An 18716-nucleotide genomic window follows, 5' to 3' on the forward strand; every position below is an offset into this window, starting at 1 on the left:
TCCAGTGAACATTAAGGATGAAGATCTGAAGTGCATCTGTGAGCATCTGAGGATGCTCTCAGTAGATTTCAGCCTTAATAAATAAATGTAATTTAGCCTGATATTAGTGATTTTATTGCCACAGGCTTCACTGCATCTGTTCCACTTTCCACGTGTTGGATCGACAAAATATCGTCTACAGTAGAGGAAACACTTTTACTGAGATAAAATTTACACTGTTATTTCACTCTAAAAATTATTTTGCTGTTTTTTTGCAGTTTTCTCTTAACATGTGAATATGTTGGTATTAACTACAAAATTAGAATAAAATTTGAGTAGAAACTGAAGAGAGATGCTCTCAGGGAAAACTTCAGTTTCAAATGATCCAGATGACACACACTGCTGTGCATTTGTGTCTTAAAAGCACACACAAATACTTTATTTAACCATAGTTTATCGCACAGACATGCCCCTGAATAATTTTTTTATGTTCATGAAATTAAGTTCCTACAATCTTACTAATAACCAGCTGATAGCAATGCCTGAGGGAAAAAAGGAACACATTTCGTGTTCGTTTCTTTATTTTAATTTTAATTTTCGGATTGTCGATTTTGCTCTTAAGTGTCGTATTTTGATTTTTTTGAAGCCACGACTATTTCGACAAAGCTCGATGAAAAATACAGAATAAGTTAAGTGTGTTGGATTTTTCACAAGCACACAATGTCAGGCCAAATACCGGCAGCTCTCAGCAAACTGTGACAACTGTGTTTTATCCTTCAGGGGTTTGTATTGTGTGTGCATTTATTCCCCTCCGAAAAATTTGGGTGCACTCCTGATCACTCATACCACGACAGGATGCTTCAGCTGATCTGTACTCATATTTATCCACAGCACACACTGCAATCTCACACCATCTGTAAAAAAAAAAGTAACTGAAAATGACGGTCTGGAGAGGACGATTATTTTAAAATATTCTATTTAGTATTAGGTCTTTAAAAAATGTTAATGTGATTAAAAAGAAGAGGAAATGATTTTGTTTTTCACATCCACGTTCTCCTCTTGCTTCCTTTCTGACTGAGAAGAGCTTTACTTTCTCTTCAGCTGAAACTAGAGGGCGAAAGATCAACTGTTCTTTCAACTAAAACTAGAAGTTGTAACTTAAGTGTTATCTGTTTTTTCTAATATGCAAAAAATTACTTGTGAAACTAACAACAATAAGTAAAACATCACCTCAAAAACCGCCTGAAATACCAATAAATACTTGTTTTTTCCCCTTTCCTTTGGTAAAAGCTTGAGAAAAGCTTTTTGCAGAATATTTCTGGTATAAGAGCAGAATTCAATACAAGTGAGGAACCCAGTTTATCCACATAACCGAGCTCCAATGCAGAAACCTCCAATTCTGTGTTTGGGGTTTAGTGTTGTTTTAAATTATCAAATAAACCACTACAGTGGCTCTGGGAAGGCAAAGTATTCCTAACCCTGTGCTACCAGGATATGTGATTTCTGTCATTGGAAAATTGTTCCAAATCTTGGCAATCAAGGAACCAAAAATAACTAACTGACCCATAATAAAAATGAATAAATAAATAAATAAATACATGTTCTATTTCTCTGTAGAAGCTGGGATTAAGGGTTAGGGTTTGTCCCATCAGTGGCTGATGATACAGACCTCACAAGATGATTGTAACCACTAACTAGAGACTTAGCATAGAGAATATTAATCATGTGACTGATTCATAAATTTTATGTTCAAAGTATATTATGTATATAATGTTCAAATAGTTATTGGTTACATCATTTTCTTTAAAAATGTCTATAACACCAGAAAGAATTTCTTATTGGACTTTACAATAAGAGAATGGGCCTTTAACTTCCTCTTCTTGATTTTTAGCTTTTAATCTTAAAATGACATGCAGGTTGAAAAATCAATGCATAATAGTACACATTTGATTTTTTTTTAAGTAGCTATATTAAGACTTTGGTCAAGTCTTAGTTAGGGTACATTAGGAGAAATCTCTTGCACAGATAAAAGTAATGCCTTATTTTCAAATAGACATTAAAAAAGTCCTCAGTGAGCTGTACCTGACCTGCAGCTTTATTTCCATCACAATATCGAGCCTTCACTCAATGCAAATTATACACTGGCGCCCCCTAAATGAGCCCGAACACAGTACAGACAGCATCAGCAGCACTGACAGCAGCGGCAGAGATCCGCTGTGAGAGACTGCCCGGGATACCCAGGCGCTCTGACCGCATGGAGAACCGGCTGGCACGGCGGGAGGCAGCGGGAGCGCGCGGTGCCCCCGGTAATGCCTGCTCAGCTCAGAGTCCAAATTAAAAAAAATTTAAAAGTGCTGCGAGTTTAAACCACAGAGAAAGTTGGTTTGTTGCACTGAGCAGTACCACCATGCATAAAGGAGGCTTGGAGCCAAATTTGGAGGGGCTGAAGTGGTGCTTTATTGGGTTAACTTAACAACAATAATAATGATGATAACAATAACGATAATAATAATGATAATGATAATAATATTCACAGTAATAATAATGATGATGATGGAAGAACATTTTTATTCTCTCGACAACTCGAAGCTGCTGTTGGCTTCTCTCCTCTCCCCTCACAATAGAAATCTTCAACTTAAATGTCACTTTATTCCGACCAATACAACCACCAACTATTGTCATCTGAATTACAATAATAATGGGCGGGGGTGAGAGGGGTCTTTATCCCTCCGCACATCCATAAATCGCACGAAATGACAGTCGGCCAGTGAAGAGTTAAAGGGAGGAGACGGAGAGTGACACGCCTCATTGGGTAGATTATGTGCCGCAAACAAAAAGTGTGTGTCGGTGTGCCAGTCAGCCAGAGCATCGGGCCCCATCTGCACGCCTCTCTCTCCCCCTCTCTCTCTCTGTCTGCTTTTATCCGCGCAGCTCTCTCTCCCTGCCCCGCTCCTTCACTGCCAGTGTCGGCGGCAGCAGCAGCACTGTCACTTTCAGCACACTGGGGAGGAAATGTACTGATACTACGGAGCAGCCCGGGAGCGCATCACCATCTCCATCATCACCTCCATCACCGTCACCGCATCCCCCCTCTCGTCTTTTCGGGGCTTTTTTCCCCCGCATTGATTCGCAGCATCGCTCTCAAATCGTTTGTGGATTATTGTTCCCTCCTCATCGACGGAAAGGTAGGTCTGTGACGTGAAAGCTGTGTGTGGTTCGGATAGTTTTGGAGCAGGAAAAAGGGGTGGGTTGGGTGGTGGGTTCGCTTTGCGCGGCACGCGTCCTGCAGAATAAACAGCAGGAAAAAAATAGGGGGTAAAATAAAGCAAACGCAGATGTTTCCTCGCTGTCGCAGTTCAATCACAGCGCTGATTCGGGACAGTTTTAGCGGATGGGTGAAACACCCCCCAGTTTCAGCTCACCCCCACCTGCAGCGGGTTTGGAGGGAGAGGGTGGCTGCTTTCCTCCAGTTTGGATGTACAAACACGCCGCTCGGTGTCTCTTTTTTATTAATTCGAGCCTGGCCTTGACTCATATCAGTCACCCGATAATTTGTGAGGCTTTCATCCACCTCAAGCGACTATCTGGGTTCCTTTGAACATAAAGAGGTTCTGTTTAGTGCCGGAAACAATTTTTTTAGCTTCACATCGCAGCGCCGGGATCCGCTTTGGAAAGGCTGTGTGCGCAAAATGTTCCAGAGAATCTTCCTGCTGCTGCTAAACGTTTACGAAGTTACAAAATCCTATAAATCAGCCGACTTCAGTGACAGCTGTTCTTTGTTATTTAATCAAATTTCCACACTTCTTTTAAAACAATAATACTAATGAAAATAATAAATAACAGTAGAAGCCAAACCAGAGGAAAGCATCGCTTTTTCTCTTTTTGCAGCGACAAAACAACTGCGGATACCGGGGACAAACAGACGGTAGCTCATCTGTTCCCACCGCCAATCACCGGCACGAGAGCAGTTATCAATATCCGCCCGTTTATTTCTGAACCGGATCACATTTACGCGCAAAAGCCACGTTTCTCCCTGCGCGCAAGAGTGCACAGACCTTTATCCCAGCTGTGGAGCTTTTAAATGATACTTTAACGATTTTCTAATTAATGGCTTCATTTTTTTGCACGAACTGTGCCAAGACCGCGCCTCGTGGACTATGAAAAATAATAATAATAATAATTATTATTATTATCATATAATAACAACTGCACTCTAAACTGTTAATTATAGTTACTTTGTTATAGGCCCAAAGTACAACAGTAAATCATTTTTATTCATATTTTGCTGTTGCTAAAATAAACCAAACAGTGATCAGAGAACATTATATACAACATATCATTTCAACAATTTAGAAATGGCGTCTTAAGGAAAAGCTATTTGTCTGAATTTATTGTTTGTATTTATTTATTTATTTCTGCCGTCCTTTGTGCCTAATTTACGGCCGAACAAATGTGCATCAGGTGCAGGCTTCCGCGCACAGATTCTGCAGTATTTAAACGCCAGAGGAGGAAGAGGGGAGGAGAGGAGGGAGTGAAAGAGACGCAGCCGTCTAAACACACACATTCAGAGGTTAGAAAGGGAGAAAAGAAATAATTAACTGGTCGTGCTGCTTTAATTACAGTCTCAGAGGGGAAAGTGGCGGATTATGGTAATGAGGCGACATACGCTGCCGCTTGTAGAAAGGAGAGAAAGGTTGGCTGACATGAAATCACTGACTTTGACAGTCCACTTGAAACCCATTGGACATGCTCTCTCCGTTGGACGTGCTCGGACCTCACCAGCTCCTACTGAGGGCGCCGTCGTCTTATTATCCTTCTCTTTTTTCTCCTTTGTAACAAAAACAGTCTTCAGACAATGTGAGAAATCCAACAAAACCAGACACGATATTAAATGGATAAAGATAATATTTATAGAAAAATCAATGATCACACAAGCGTGAAGCACAGTCAGCTCACTGGAAAAGTAAGGACGTTAAAAGCGACTCTGGGAACTGTAGGAAATACAGTAAACGCTTTAACAGGAAGCACCTGGAAATACTGAAGTACCAAACTTTTTTTTTTTTCATAGTAATTTTTCATTTTCATTTTTCTTGCATCAGGCAGAGAGGACATTGAGGGAGTCCGCGAAGGCCTTCTTATGTTAAAATTAGCATTAATACTTTATTATATCACTTATGCGAACATTATATAATAATAATCTGATTGGATTAATAGCCGTGTATACTATTGTTAACAAGAAAACATTCTAGATTGTTTTATTCCTATACACATATCGCTTATTTTTACAGACAGCATTATTATTATTATTGTTAATAATAATAATAATAAGTATTATTATTATTATTATTATTATTATTATTATTATTATTATTATTATATATTAATGAAAAAAAATCACGTGATCACTCATCTCTGATTTAGTTTTTTATTGTCGCTTTGTTTATTGTGATTGTTATATAATCGGATATTGGGAAACTACATCATCAATATGCTGAAAGTGTTGCCGTCATGAACTTATTACGTGGTTTGAATAAATTAAAAGGGAAAAAAACGGGCCCCTCAACGACGCCCTTGACAGCTGGTTTAGCCAATCTGTCTAGGAAGAGATTTATTTCCTATCAGCTGGTACAGCGGAGGGTATAATCCACTAAATAACCAAAGGTTAGGCTCCAATGTGTGATTTGTTTTTGCTTGATGAATATATTAAAGAGGAAATTACGCATTTTGGGGACAAAAAAGAGGAAATTTGATGCTTTCCGTTAGACATTTTTGAGGCCTGTACTGACGCTGGTTTCTCGTGGTTCCATGTGTCCGCAGTGTGACATGGAGGAGTCCAGCTCTCAGAAGTTGGTGTGGGATGGGGACGCCAAAGCGGTGCAGCAGTGTCTCACGGACATTTTTACGAGCGTCTACACAACGTGCGACATCCCGGAAAACGCCATTTTCGGGCCTTGCGTGCTGAGCCACACGTCTCTGTATGACAGCATCGCCTTCATAGCTCTGAAATCCACCGACAAGCGCACAGCACCTTATATATTCAGGGTAAGTGGAGCTTTATTTTGATCACAAATTTGAAATAATTTTATTTTAATGCATCCCTTATACAGGTTTTAATTAGCTCAATTATGACTGAAGACAGATTTTACTGATTGGCATCTAAACTGGCCTAAAATGACAATGTTTTTAAATTTCTGTGCATTTATTTCTGTCCAATAATTAAATATATCCCTAGAGATGAAAACCAAAAGGCTAAAAAAAGGAATAAAAAAACATATATGGTCACTAAAATCTTATAGGGACATACTAGTAGATTTTGCTTGTTTTTAATAGCTATAGTAATTTGCTTAATTTCAAGTGGAAAATTAGGTTTATTAAAGCATTGTGAACATTTTTTGTCTTCCCTGAATTATTTTTTTAAACTTAGATTCCAAACTATAAAAATACACGTTGTGCCCTCCTTGTTTCTGCAGCAGTTTGGGGGTAATTCTCTCTTCCCATTTGCATCTAAAAAACAGCCTGAGAGGTTTATGGGGTGGAAATAATTTGAAATTAATTATTTAAGTATTAACCCAAAATGCTCTTGCTTGATGGCACAGGTGGACACTTCAGCGGCCAACAGCACCTCGGAGGGCCTGATGTGGCTGCGGCTGGTCCAGTCAGCCCGGGACAAAGAGGAGCAGAACCTGGAGGCCTACGTGAAGAACGGCCAGCTCTTCTACCGCTCGCTCCGACGCATCGAGAAGGACGAGGAGTTGCTGGTCTGGTACGGCAAAGACCTCATCGACCTGCTGCTGCTCAGTTCCAGCAGAGTGCCTCCCAAAAGCAAAGGTGAGCCAGTCAAGACAGTAAAGTGTTTCAGCTTGTGTTTAAACCATGACATTTATTGTTTTCTTCTTTTAGTTTTTACTTTGATTTCATCCGATGCAGGCTTCACACAATGCACTAAAGAATACATAAAGTTATATTTACTGCAGTGCAGTACAAAGGTCATATTCTTGAAGTAAATTTTCAATAATTTCCTTTTGTCCTCCGGTTAGGTTCATCCCACCACTCCTGTCCGGACTGCAGCCAGCGGTTCCAGTTTGAGTTCCCTTTCTTGGCCCATCTCCGGTTCCGTTGCACCAAGAGACTGCAGAGCATTGCTGCAGCCGACGAGGAGCCCAGCAAAGACAGCGGCACAGAGCGACTAAACGCAACCCCAACCAGGACCAGCCCAAAGGTAGTCCGCTCCGAAGGTTTCAGCAGTCATCAGGACAACAATAAACCCTCCACAGACTTTCATAACCTAGCCAGGGATCTAGAGAACAACCGGACCAGCCCGCCGAGTGACAAGGAGGCCGAGATCTGCAGCGAGAGCTCGGGCAAGAGGAAGTTCTCCGAAATAGAGGACAGGGAGTGCAGAGGACCCAGCCTTCCGCAGTCCAAGTCTAAAGATGAGCTTGCAACGTCTGTGCAGAATTACAGAGGTGCATATGGCCTAGAGGACAACCACCGGTCCTTCTCCCCACCAGGCTCCATAGAGCTGGGAGAGGTAAAGCGCAGCGCCTTTACTGAGGTTAAGTCAGCCCAGCACTCCAAACAGCACAGCAGCAGCAAAAGTCTCCAAAGCTCCAACTCTGAAAACAAAGATGGAGGTCGGCCCAGCAGCAACCCCTCGGAGAAACACCTTAGCATCAGGTCTGTGCTGTCAGAGACGCAGCCGCCCCAAAGCTCGCCCATGGGCAGTGCTTTCACCTCCGTCAGCCAGCAAGGAGGTGGCAGTGGTGGGGAGAGGAAGAGTGCCTTCAGTCAGCCATCTCGCTCCTTTTCGCAGATCTCACCACTGGTGATGCCACCCAAGCTGCTGGACTGCCACCCAGCGGTGGGCGACACCATCTCCTCCAACAGACTCTACCAGGCTGACCACCTTGCTGCCAAGCTGCAGGGTGCAGAACTGGGCGCCAACTGCCCCGTGCCGGGTGGCATGGCCAAGCAGAACCCCTTTGTCTACGCCACCACCTTCTGGCCCAAGAACTCCGGACCTATCCAGCTTCAGATGCCCTCAGCTCTCACCCTGCTGCCTCCCTCATTCACCTCGCTCTGTCTGCCCGCTCAGAACTGGTGCGCCAAGTGCAACGCCTCCTTCCGCATGACCTCAGACCTGGTTTACCACATGCGATCCCACCACAAAAAGGAGTACTCCATGGAGCCTCTGGTCAAGCGGCGGCGCGAGGAGAAGCTCAAGTGCCCCATATGCAACGAGTCCTTCCGGGAACGGCATCACTTGTCACGTCACATGACCTCCCATAACTGACTTTTTGAAACTAACAAGGACGAGACTTTTGTTTAACATGGACGGATTGTCAACCTGCCTGGATTTAAGCACTCCAACTGGAAATAGACCACTTAAAAACACAAGAACACCCCTTGCACTTACTTTCACTTTGGACTATAATCTTTGAATTCCTTTTCTGTCTGTTTGCTTTTACTCCCCTGTAAAAACAATTAATGTTTTGGGTGTATGCAAATGCATTTTGACTTCAAAAATGAATCTATTTATGAAAAGTTCACTTAAAAGTTTGAGAATAAGGGAAGATTTAAATATGTGTAATTGTACAGTAAGTTGTATTTTATATCATATAAATGCAAATATAGAGAAAAATGACAAATGTAGTCATACATCATGGTTTACAACGCAGCGAGTTTTTTCATGTCTACAACCAATATGGACACAAATTGGGGATATTATGTCAGACTATATTTCAGAGTGCATGTAATATGAAATGATATTGATTTAAGATGCAGTCTATACATTACAATGTAAATAATTTGTTTTATTTCAAATACAAAGTGTAATATTTTGTGTCAGTGGGGAATAGTTTCAGTGTTTCTTCCTTTTGCGGGAATTTACTACTTGATAGTTTATCTAATCATGTTGAATGCATTGACAATAAAATAGCTTTATTTTCAAACTGTGGCCTTCATGGATTTTTTTTGACTGCAACTCAAATATATATTAAATAAAATCTTTATATATTCTGTGTTTTGTATTCATACATTATAACATTAATTTTAGGGATGCAAAAAGTGGACAAAACCACCTTATTTTACCTTATTTACATTTTTTATAAGAAATTGATTTTATATATTGCCAAAGCTCAGTGTTACTAAAATAAATATAAACATATTATGTAAATTTTTTTCCCAACACACTCGAAAACAAAGACACTATTACAGTTAATAAATCTGATGATGAAATATTTATTGTACATTATATGGATATATGGTTATCTACTATGTTTCCTCCTTGGAAATGAGCATTATTATTATTATTATTATTATTATTACTACAGCCATTGTCTTTATTTAGGTAGGACACATTATCCTCTTAATTAAACTTTAAAATAATTAAAAAAAAAACCTTTATCATACCTGCACATTGGGTGTTTCCCGTTGATAATACGGTCTTGTATTTATCGAAATAAAGTTTATGTAAAAGAAAAAAAATATATATATATATAAAATGTTCCGACTGTTTTTTTTTTAGTCTTTATTTTTATTTATTTTTTTTATTTAAAGCAAAAAATACATGGCCATGATTTTCAGGCTTCTCGGTAAGCGACCTATTGTTTTACTTTACTGAATAAAATCCGCGCCGTACGCCTACATTTACGATTCGTTTCCATTAAATCATTAGACTTATTTTTTTCTTTGAAGAACCGTGAACAGCCAGTTACAGAGACGCCACGAGTTTCCCATAAATCAATAGGTGCAAATAATTTAAATTTATAATTTTTTAAACACGCCGCAAACTGAAGACAGCAGTGAAGTGCTGCTGTAACACCCAAATAACAACCGTCTATCAGCCCGACGGTGACCTTTAATCTGCAGGATATTTATGTCAAAGAAAATCAAACAAGCAAACAAAAAACAGAGTGATAGAAAGTAAAACGTGATAATATTTTTGGATCAGTACTCCTTATTTCCACCACGTTATGAAAACGCAAATATCAAAAAAAAAAAAAAAAAAAAAAAAAAAAAAAAAAAAAACACCGGGTAGGAAACGTTTCAGGCCACGAGCTGAACAGAAACTGGTTCGAGCGCGCCATCAAGTGGTCTGTGAGCAAACTGCACAAGCGGAGATCCCACTGGGCAGCCATAACGTGTTAGGATATATATGTGGAAAACTAAAACCCTTAAATTATATGTAATTTAAGATCTTTGTTTTTAACGACTCATCAGAATCATTATATGACTCATACCTGTAACCATGACAATATCCCTATATGACCATGGCTGATATATATATATATATATATATATATATATATATATATATATATATATATATATATATATATATATATATATATATATATATATATATATATATATATATATATATATATATATATATATATTTCTATTGTTTCTGAAAACTAAAATATCAACTGTGTCTCAAATCCACTGTGACACTGGTTCATGGAGGAATGAATATTTGAACACTAAAAGTACACAAGCATCAAAGAGTATATGGTAAAATATCACAGCCGTAGTTTTCCCAGTTCAAGTGTCAAGGGTTAAAAAGAAAACAGCTCCTGGGAAACCACATCATCAGCACGCTGAAGCTCGGCGTCATTTCCCAGAAACCACTTGTATGAGGACACAGGGCTGCATGAGCCTGAATTGCTGAGTTTTCTGTATTTGTTCAGAACTCTATGGTGCCTGCAAAGCACAGTTCTCAGCTCTGCATAATTACTATTAAAGTGAAAACTTTGAAATGAGCATTTAAAGTAGGAAAACATAATTCTGGAGAAAATGGATCCCTCTTCTTAGACAGACATCTGAAAACCTGAAACCAAATCTGTGTGAGGATAAGGTGTTAAAAACGTCTGCTTCTGGGTGAAAAACAGAAAAACTGCAATGCAGGATACGAGAGGAAGGATGCCTGTTTAAATAAGCAGACAAAGGATATTTATTAGGTCATCTTCTTGTGTAATGTAAAGCTTTAGGCTGAACTGCATCACTCAGGAGAGCAAAGAAAACAAAACTAGAACTGGCGCTGCAGTGAGAATGTGCTGGATGGAGAGCAAAAGCACATAAAGTGGTAGAGGCTGAGAGGAGTGGATACAGCAGGAATCTGCGAGGCTCACATGATGATAAATTACAAACCGGTGCACATGTCCGCATGTTGCATCTCATCTCAGAGCGACACACACCTCCCACTACAGCAATCCAAACAGGTCAGTCTCACCGTAAAGGCATGCGATCGACGGGAAGCGAGGCCATCGTTAACTATCACCGCTCGCCCTCTCCTCACAGCCCGGACGCTCCTGTGATATTTTGTACCCTCGTGCTTCGCTGCTGGTGTCATCGTCCCTCTTGGGCCCCAGCTTCCCCCCCGTGTCACATTTGTCACTGCATCACTCATCGCGGAGCAGCGCGGGACAGTTTATATCTCTGCTAAGCTGGCACTTCCATTTGGCCTCCTGCCCCAGTCACACTACATTTTTACATTTCAGGCATTTAGCTGACGCTGACATCTAGCAGGGAAATGAACAAACAGGTACAAAGACCTCAGACAAGTTCAGTTATTTGATAGGAAACATGGCTTCTGGACCCTTCTTTGGTTTTAGTTTGTTAGTCCAGCTTTAAAACTTACGATGTGTTGCATGCACAAGATGGGAAGATTTCTGCAGATGTAAACTTAGAAGAAGAGAGCCAAGATTATTTTTGTTTAACGCTTCATGATAAACTCAGAGGACAAAAACTTCCTTTGGTTTAACAGGTTTGTTCATGACTAAACCATAAGCTGCAGTGACTTCCTTGCTGCTTTGCTTCCTGTTTTTGTAACTGTGGGTTTATCTGTATTTACTTCTTTTTACCCGTGCCCAGTCTGCCTTCTATTTTCCCTTTCTAATACCCACCTTTAGTCTTGTGTTCCTCTTTCTGTTGTTCTTCTGGATCTCTTTCTTTATAATAAGATGCTGAATGTAGTTATGAATGAAGTTATGCTGACACAAAAGCACTGCTTTATCAGGACAAGAAGACCTTGACAGTAACACTCTTCAGTTTGACTTGTAGTAGTAGGGTTATTGATATTTAGTGGGGTTTGACTCTTGTGTCACTTGATGGGAGGAAATCAGGACAGAGGGGAGCGGTGTAGGTGGACTGCTGTCAAATTCAAATGTTGGCACTGATTTATTTCCTTCTAAAGGTTTCTGCATGATGTAGCTTTACTTATATATTCCCCTAATGTTAACTACGAAAAGCCAACACTGCATCTCTCTGTGCTAACTGCTGCGTGATCACATATGTTGTCAGAAAGTCGTCAGTTAAAATTTTCCCGAGTTGTGACTTTGCCTGAGATTTTAGTTAAACATATTCCTTCATTTCACTGAGAGACAGCGATCCACCCCGAGTTACATTTCAGTGCAGTATGGTACGAAGTTTATTCTGATGCAGCTATGGAGACACCACACCAGCGTGTAAAAACACGTCTTCTGCAATCATGGACCTATTACTGCAATGAATGACAGTAACTACAGTACAGTAGTCTCATGTTTGGCGATGAGCTCTGCAGCTCAGGTTCCAAGGGCAGTGTTTTTCTAACCATTACAGCTTTAGCGAAGGTGCTGGTACTGCAGACACATCCGGTTAGAGCTGCTGTGAAATCTGACGCTGAACCTATAAATGAAACCCACATTGAAGGTTTCTATTGTAGGAGCCCCAGTAACCTCTTGCTTATATTAAGAATAATTCCAGTGGACACGCTTTTTAAAAACTTAGCATGTTTCGTATTCTCTGCGACCGACACTGAAAAAGCTGTGCAGTACAACGTGGTTTCAAACTGACTTTTGACGATCTCAGAGTAACAGGAGCCACTAACGTTGCTCCTGGAGCATGTGCTGAGCTCAGGAGCTCCAAACACAGGTGTCCTGTGTGCGCAAAGGGTTGGGACATCGAGCTAACAAGGCTGTGAAAGAAAAGCTCAGATCAGAAGTATCGATTTCACACAGCGTGAGTCCTGGCCTGCGGCCCTGCTTACAAACGCAAGCTGTTTTCAAGTCCTAATCCAGGGTTTACGCAAGGCCAGCTCCTCATGCTGCTATCTGATGTGATGTCGCTGTCATATCATTATTTTTTGAATGTCTAAATATACACAAACAGCACCATCTCCTGTGCACTCGCGCTATTTCTGACTCACAATGCACTCAATCTACAAGTCTGCTGACAGGGACAAATTTACACATCAAGTCCACCCCGAGCATGTCGCTCTCTCTCTGAGACTCTACCTGTCGTCTGATTCTCAGATTCTTCAAATCGTGGCAAAGAGTCTGCAGATAGTACTGCAAGGCTGGGAAACAGGTGGCTAAATACAGTATACACAGCTGCACCTTGTTAAAAAAAAAAACAGCAGTATAATATAAAAGACCCTTAATAAAATGTACATTTATAGGTACATAGCTACATAGGTAGTCATAGGACTCAACAGGACAACAAAATATGACCTCCTGTTTTACCAGGTTAAGAAAAATACAAATATTGTAATATTAACATTGTAGTTTCTCCAGCTTGAGCATACGTGGTCTTAAAAGCATTGGGTTAGACAGCACTGCTGGTGAATGCTTTGAAGACTATTTATGTTAAAAGTTAAAGCTAAGAGAAAGCATCTAGAAATTAAACAAAAAGCACTGAAACATTTTTGTAATTAAACACAATGATATTTGTGGACGTTAATGTTTTAAACTGAATTTTATCAGGAGAAAATCATTTAATCCTCACTTAAAAATAAAAAATAAAATCCACTAACTTCACATTAAGAGAACTGGGATAATTCCAAGAACACTATAAACACCTTTTTCAGGAGGAACCAGAGATATGCTGCTCATGGTGAAAGTTGTTATTTAGGTTTGGTAGAGTAAGTAAAATATAAGATCATATATTTTCTGCATTTTTGAGGATTTCTTGGTTCTTGGTTGAATCTACTTTCAGCTGCTCCCTTACAAGCCTTTCACAAGAGGTGACCACAGCTCTGCGTGTTTGATTTTGCAGATTATTTTTAATTTCTGTCTCCTATTTCCCTCATTTACATGATCTAATTTGTATAAAACTTTCTCTTAGCTGAAATTATCCATGAATTCTGTTAGAAGGCTAAATAACAACATTAAATATATTAATTTTTGGGGGGACAACACTTACATGAAACCACTACACTCAACATATCCTGTGCAAGTTTCAGGCACGATGAGATTACGGAGGCTTTGAAGGGAATGGAGAAAAAGCACCGAATGTGGAAGAAAGAAGTGTAAAAGGCAAACAGTGACAGGACCATTTTGGATGTAGATGTTCATATGTTGATAACCTTATCCTGTAGCTGAAGGTTGAAGGTGTGTGTGTGTGCAGGCTGTGCAGTGCATGTGGTACAGTGACTGGAACCAAACACCTCAGAAAAGAGTTACACAATTTTTTAATGATACACATAGAAAACAAAACTACTTGGTAAAAAGTGGTTAAAGACAAATTTGTTGTGTAACACTGATTGTAGTGATTGTTGTAAAAGTAATGACTCGTTGTGTATTTTCAGCATACTGGTCACATGATGTAGACACGGCGCTTCACGCAGCCAGAGCCAGTGACTCTGAATGTGGTCGTATTACTTTGTTACACATTCTGCTGCTGAGGCCCCCCTCCTCCTTCCTTTTGAAGCACATCTCCATAACAGCCATAGCACACAGTTTTCTTTGAGACCCGGTTGGCATGTTGTCCCTTCCCCCCTGTCTTCTGCACCCCACATGTCATGAAAGTCAACCCAACTTTATCAGTCACAGTAATGACCGCAGTGCTGGATGACTCTGTGCTTCTTGGCTCGAGATGAATGTTGGCCTGTCATGTGCCCATCTTTCTAGGACGATGGCTAAAACTGCATACGATATCTTACTTCTTTACCACCAGTAGCCGTCCACTTTAAACTCACGACAACATCAGCGACACACACAAACACCCACTAGGCAGTTAAAAGTGCACAAAAAGAAATAAAACAATCTGAATGTGAATGATTTGCTAAATTTGACAAAAGTCATCAGGTGAAGAGTGAGGAAGAAAATCGGATTTAAAAACATGTCAGAATTGTACTTAAAAAGCAGTTATGTGAGCCTGGATTTTACAAACCAAGCAAGGGCTTGAACAGAGCATTAACCAGAAAAGGACACTGTAAAATCCACAGGTTTCAGATACTCTGGACCACCATATACGATGTAAACAGATCAGCAGCAGACAGAAAAAAATGACAGATGATTATTTTTTCTTAATTCAATTCATTTTATCGATATAAATATATCACAACAACAGTTGGTAAAGATTCTACAATGACACGGAGAAAACCCAACAATCAAACGACCCCCTATGAGCAAGCACTTGGCGACAGTGGAAAGGAAAAACTCCTTTTAACAGGAAGAAACCTTTAACACAACAAAGCTCAGGGAGGGGCGGTCGTCTGCTACCAGTTGGGATGATGGGAGGAAGACGGGACAAAAGACATGCTGTGGACGAGAGCTGGAGAGTCTTTCTTTGTGAAATGGGTGGCTGGACTTCCATGGCTATGATCCACACTGACCAGCACCCAGTGTTGGGGAGCAACGGAATACATGTACCGCCGTTATGTATTTAAAATACAAAATCTGAGTAACTGTATTCTGTTACAGTTACCGTTTAAAACGGTGGTATTCAGAATACAGTTACTTTGTTGGGAAAAAAAAGTTACTTTTTTGAAATAAATGGATTACACGGCGGCCTTTTCCTGTTTCATATTGTAGCGGGTCATTGTATGTTAGGCTATACCCTATTTTTGGTAATTCCACGTGGGTGGAAACCCAAACAAAACACACATTAAGAGGCTCAAATGCCCGTGTCTTAATCTCCCGTCTCATAATGACATGAAGAAATATTTTTTAAAATTATTTAATATGAAGGCAACAGGCAGAGTGTTACAGGCATCGCCCTAAAGAATGTAGCCTCATGGGCAGTGTAGTCCGTGCTGCAGGGAGAACGGACTGCCATACCCGTTATGTGAGTGGAAAAGTACGAGCTGTCACCAAGCAGAAACGGGAGCTGGAAGCATGTAAATATAATAATAACCACTGCAGCCAAGAAGAGTGCCTGACGAGCCCAGTTGTAAGTAAGCTATTAAGACTCGACTGTACGCCGTGTTCGTGTTTTCCTACGAAACAATAAGTTCCGTTGGAGCAGCCTTTCAACGCCTCTCTCTGTCTCTCGCTAGCAAAGTTGACCCAGACAACGAAGTAAAGCTAGTTTTCTGCACCAACATATTAGCCAGAGGTCCCTTTACTACGGCTCGGAGCCGCGAATCGTTTTCTATACGAGATCGCTGCAAAAAGTGCAGCCTTACCTAATGTCCACCTACTGTTACTCATTTTATATTAAGATTTAAACATCTAGTTGCTATTGGTATGGTGATAAACCTTCAGTAATAGTAATAAATCACACAGCAATAGTACATTCATGTAGTTGTAAAAAAGCATGATAATATATTAAGTAATCCAAAGTATTTAGAATAAGTTACTCTCAATGAGTAACGTAACGGAATACGTTACAGAATACATTTTGGGGGCATGTAATCTGTAATCTGTAGTGGAATACATTTTAAAAGTAACCTTACACAGAGACCTGGACACAGTGTTGCCACTGGTTTTCAGCAGTGTTTTTTCTATTTTCTTTCATGTGACTGAGTCAGCTTTGGTGTCAGTATCCAGGTCTTCATAATACATCATGGTGCCATCTGAGGTGTTTGCTTTACGCCGTAAACAGATACCGTAAACTTTACGGTATCTGTTGTTTGTTTAGCCTCTGCCTTTGGTGAAAGCTAGTTATCAAAGTAAAAAGTGTAGCTCCTGCTTACACATTTGCTGTCATTTATTTATTTATTTTTATAAGCTATCTGGATTTATTCATATTTTCTATACTGTAAATAATGACCAGAAAATACATAAAAAAAATCTATATCCAGTCCTGGTCTTGCTTTCTCTTGCGTGATGTTGGCTGTAGTGACCACATGACTATGGTTAAATGATTTAGAGAGAACAAATTAGAAGGAAAAAGTGCTGATAAAAAATTATATTTATATTACCTGCCTGTTGAATTTATTTGTTGTCAGGCACATATGCACACAGTGGCATCTAGTGAAAATGCGACCGAGGCTGAAATAGATAAAAGAGCATTAGCATTTTATCAGGATGTGACTTTTTCTCCAGTTCACATTATTATTTCTGATTACTCCGTTTATAATTATCTTTTGAAATTCCATCCTTTCATTTCTTTTTCTTATCCAAAGTTTGGTCATGATGGCGCCAGGTTAAGTGCAATATCCCAGATGTCTCTTTTGCCAGGTCCTTCTAGGGATCCTACGATGCTCCCAAACAAGACAATATATATTTTCTCTTTGCAGAGAGTTGCAAGTTTACTCTGGGTCTCCTCTCAACTGGGTGTGCTTGGGAAACCACTAAGAGAAGGCACACCGGAAGCATGATAATCAAAAGCCTGGACCACCTCAGCTGAGTACTTTTGAAGTGAAGGAGCTACAACTCTCCCATATGGAAAAGATATATATAAATCTTATAAAGTTTGTATCTGTCTTGTGTGAAACTTGTATGAAAAGCATACAAGAGTGAAAACGGATATAAGATCCCTCGAAAAATTATATAATGAAAATTGTCCCACCATTACTGCCAGTTGGGTGGAGTTCTTACGCCAACCAACAGAGTTAAAGATTTTTAGCATCTAGTTCATAACCTTGTTCATTTGTATCTGCTCAGAACTCCAACAGGCCATCACCAATTACGCATTTTAGTTGGAAGTGAAATAAAAGGACGTATTTAGAGAAAATTTTGCTCCTAGAAATCTCTGTGGAGGCTCATCCACTAAGATTTATGCATACTTTAAAACATTTTGATCACTAAAAACAATTTACTTTTTTAAAGCGAGTCCTACTTTCATGAAATATACCCAACCTGCTCCAGTTCCAGATGCCGCATGTTGTTGTAAGTTCTACTTTTAGATATGTATTCAGTGACTGAAGTGACTTTTCCTCTTGTCAAAACCATTAGTAAATCAAGATGAAAGAAAACGAAAAGGCCGCATAAACACATATGTTAATCCTGAACTGTCAAGACTTTGTTTTGTGGGAGTGCATGCATGTGTGTACGCTGGGAGTTCAAGTGTGTGATTAGACCCAGTGAAAGCTCCAAATGAAGATGTATGGTGGCCCAGGGGTGGGCCAGATTCAGAGGTGGATAATGGATTAGTGAAGATCAGTGTTGCTCAGTCTGGCTGTTTCCTGTGAGGAAAAACAGACCAGATTTATCTTCCGTCCTCCAACCCATGGCCACCCAGGCACCACTTAAAGTGAAAAAAAAGGACCTGTGTCTCATGTGTAAATATCTTTAGAAGGGACTTTATCTGTGGAAAAATGGATGTACCATCATGAGTTGACCAGAACAGAAAGAAGAGAAGGAGAGTTTCTGTTTTGATTGCTGGCAGATGTGTTTCTGGCATTTCAGGAGAAGTGAAAAGTGCTAAGATTTAAGTTTTTGCTGCCCCCCCCCCCTTCTCCCGCTGTTAGTGCTTTTGGAGTTACCTGGCTCCAATTTGGAAATGTGCATAATGGAATTTTATGTGTCAGCTGGTATGTGACACAGGGTTAAAATGTAATCCATTTTTGACTGAAAACGAGTCCATAAACA

General features: G+C 40.0%; 1 protein-coding gene across 1 annotated transcript; it reads left to right on the top strand.

Moving 5' to 3' along the window:
* Positions 1-2796: 2796 nt before the first annotated feature.
* prdm8b (PR domain containing 8b) lies at positions 2797-8930 on the top strand. Its single transcript, XM_086315462.1, has 4 exons — positions 2797-3164; positions 5797-6021; positions 6576-6807; positions 7017-8930. The coding sequence occupies exons 1-4, from the start codon at positions 2799-2801 to the stop codon at positions 8270-8272; spliced, it is 2079 nt and encodes a 692-aa protein (XP_086171588.1). The 5' UTR covers positions 2797-2798; the 3' UTR covers positions 8273-8930.
* Positions 8931-18716: the final 9786 nt, after the last annotated feature.

This window comes from Aulonocara sp. 'chitande type north' Nkhata Bay, linkage group LG12 (assembly GCF_057382095.1).
Source record: "Aulonocara sp. 'chitande type north' Nkhata Bay isolate Kocher_YH1m ecotype deep benthic linkage group LG12, A_spYH_male_GT1.1, whole genome shotgun sequence".
Taxonomy (NCBI): Eukaryota; Metazoa; Chordata; class Actinopteri; order Cichliformes; family Cichlidae; genus Aulonocara; species Aulonocara sp. 'chitande type north' Nkhata Bay.

Excerpts from the sequence above, each read along its gene's own strand:
- prdm8b (XM_086315462.1), top strand. The coding sequence starts at position 2,799 with ATGTGCCGCAAACAAAAAGTGTGTGTCGGTGTGCCAGTCAGCCAGAGC. Across the intron at positions 3,165-5,796 it reads CCCTCCTCATCGACGGAAAG|TGTGACATGGAGGAGTCCAG; the intron begins GTAGGTCTGTGA and ends ATGTGTCCGCAG. Across the intron at positions 6,808-7,016 it reads AGTGCCTCCCAAAAGCAAAG|GTTCATCCCACCACTCCTGT; the intron begins GTGAGCCAGTCA and ends TCCTCCGGTTAG.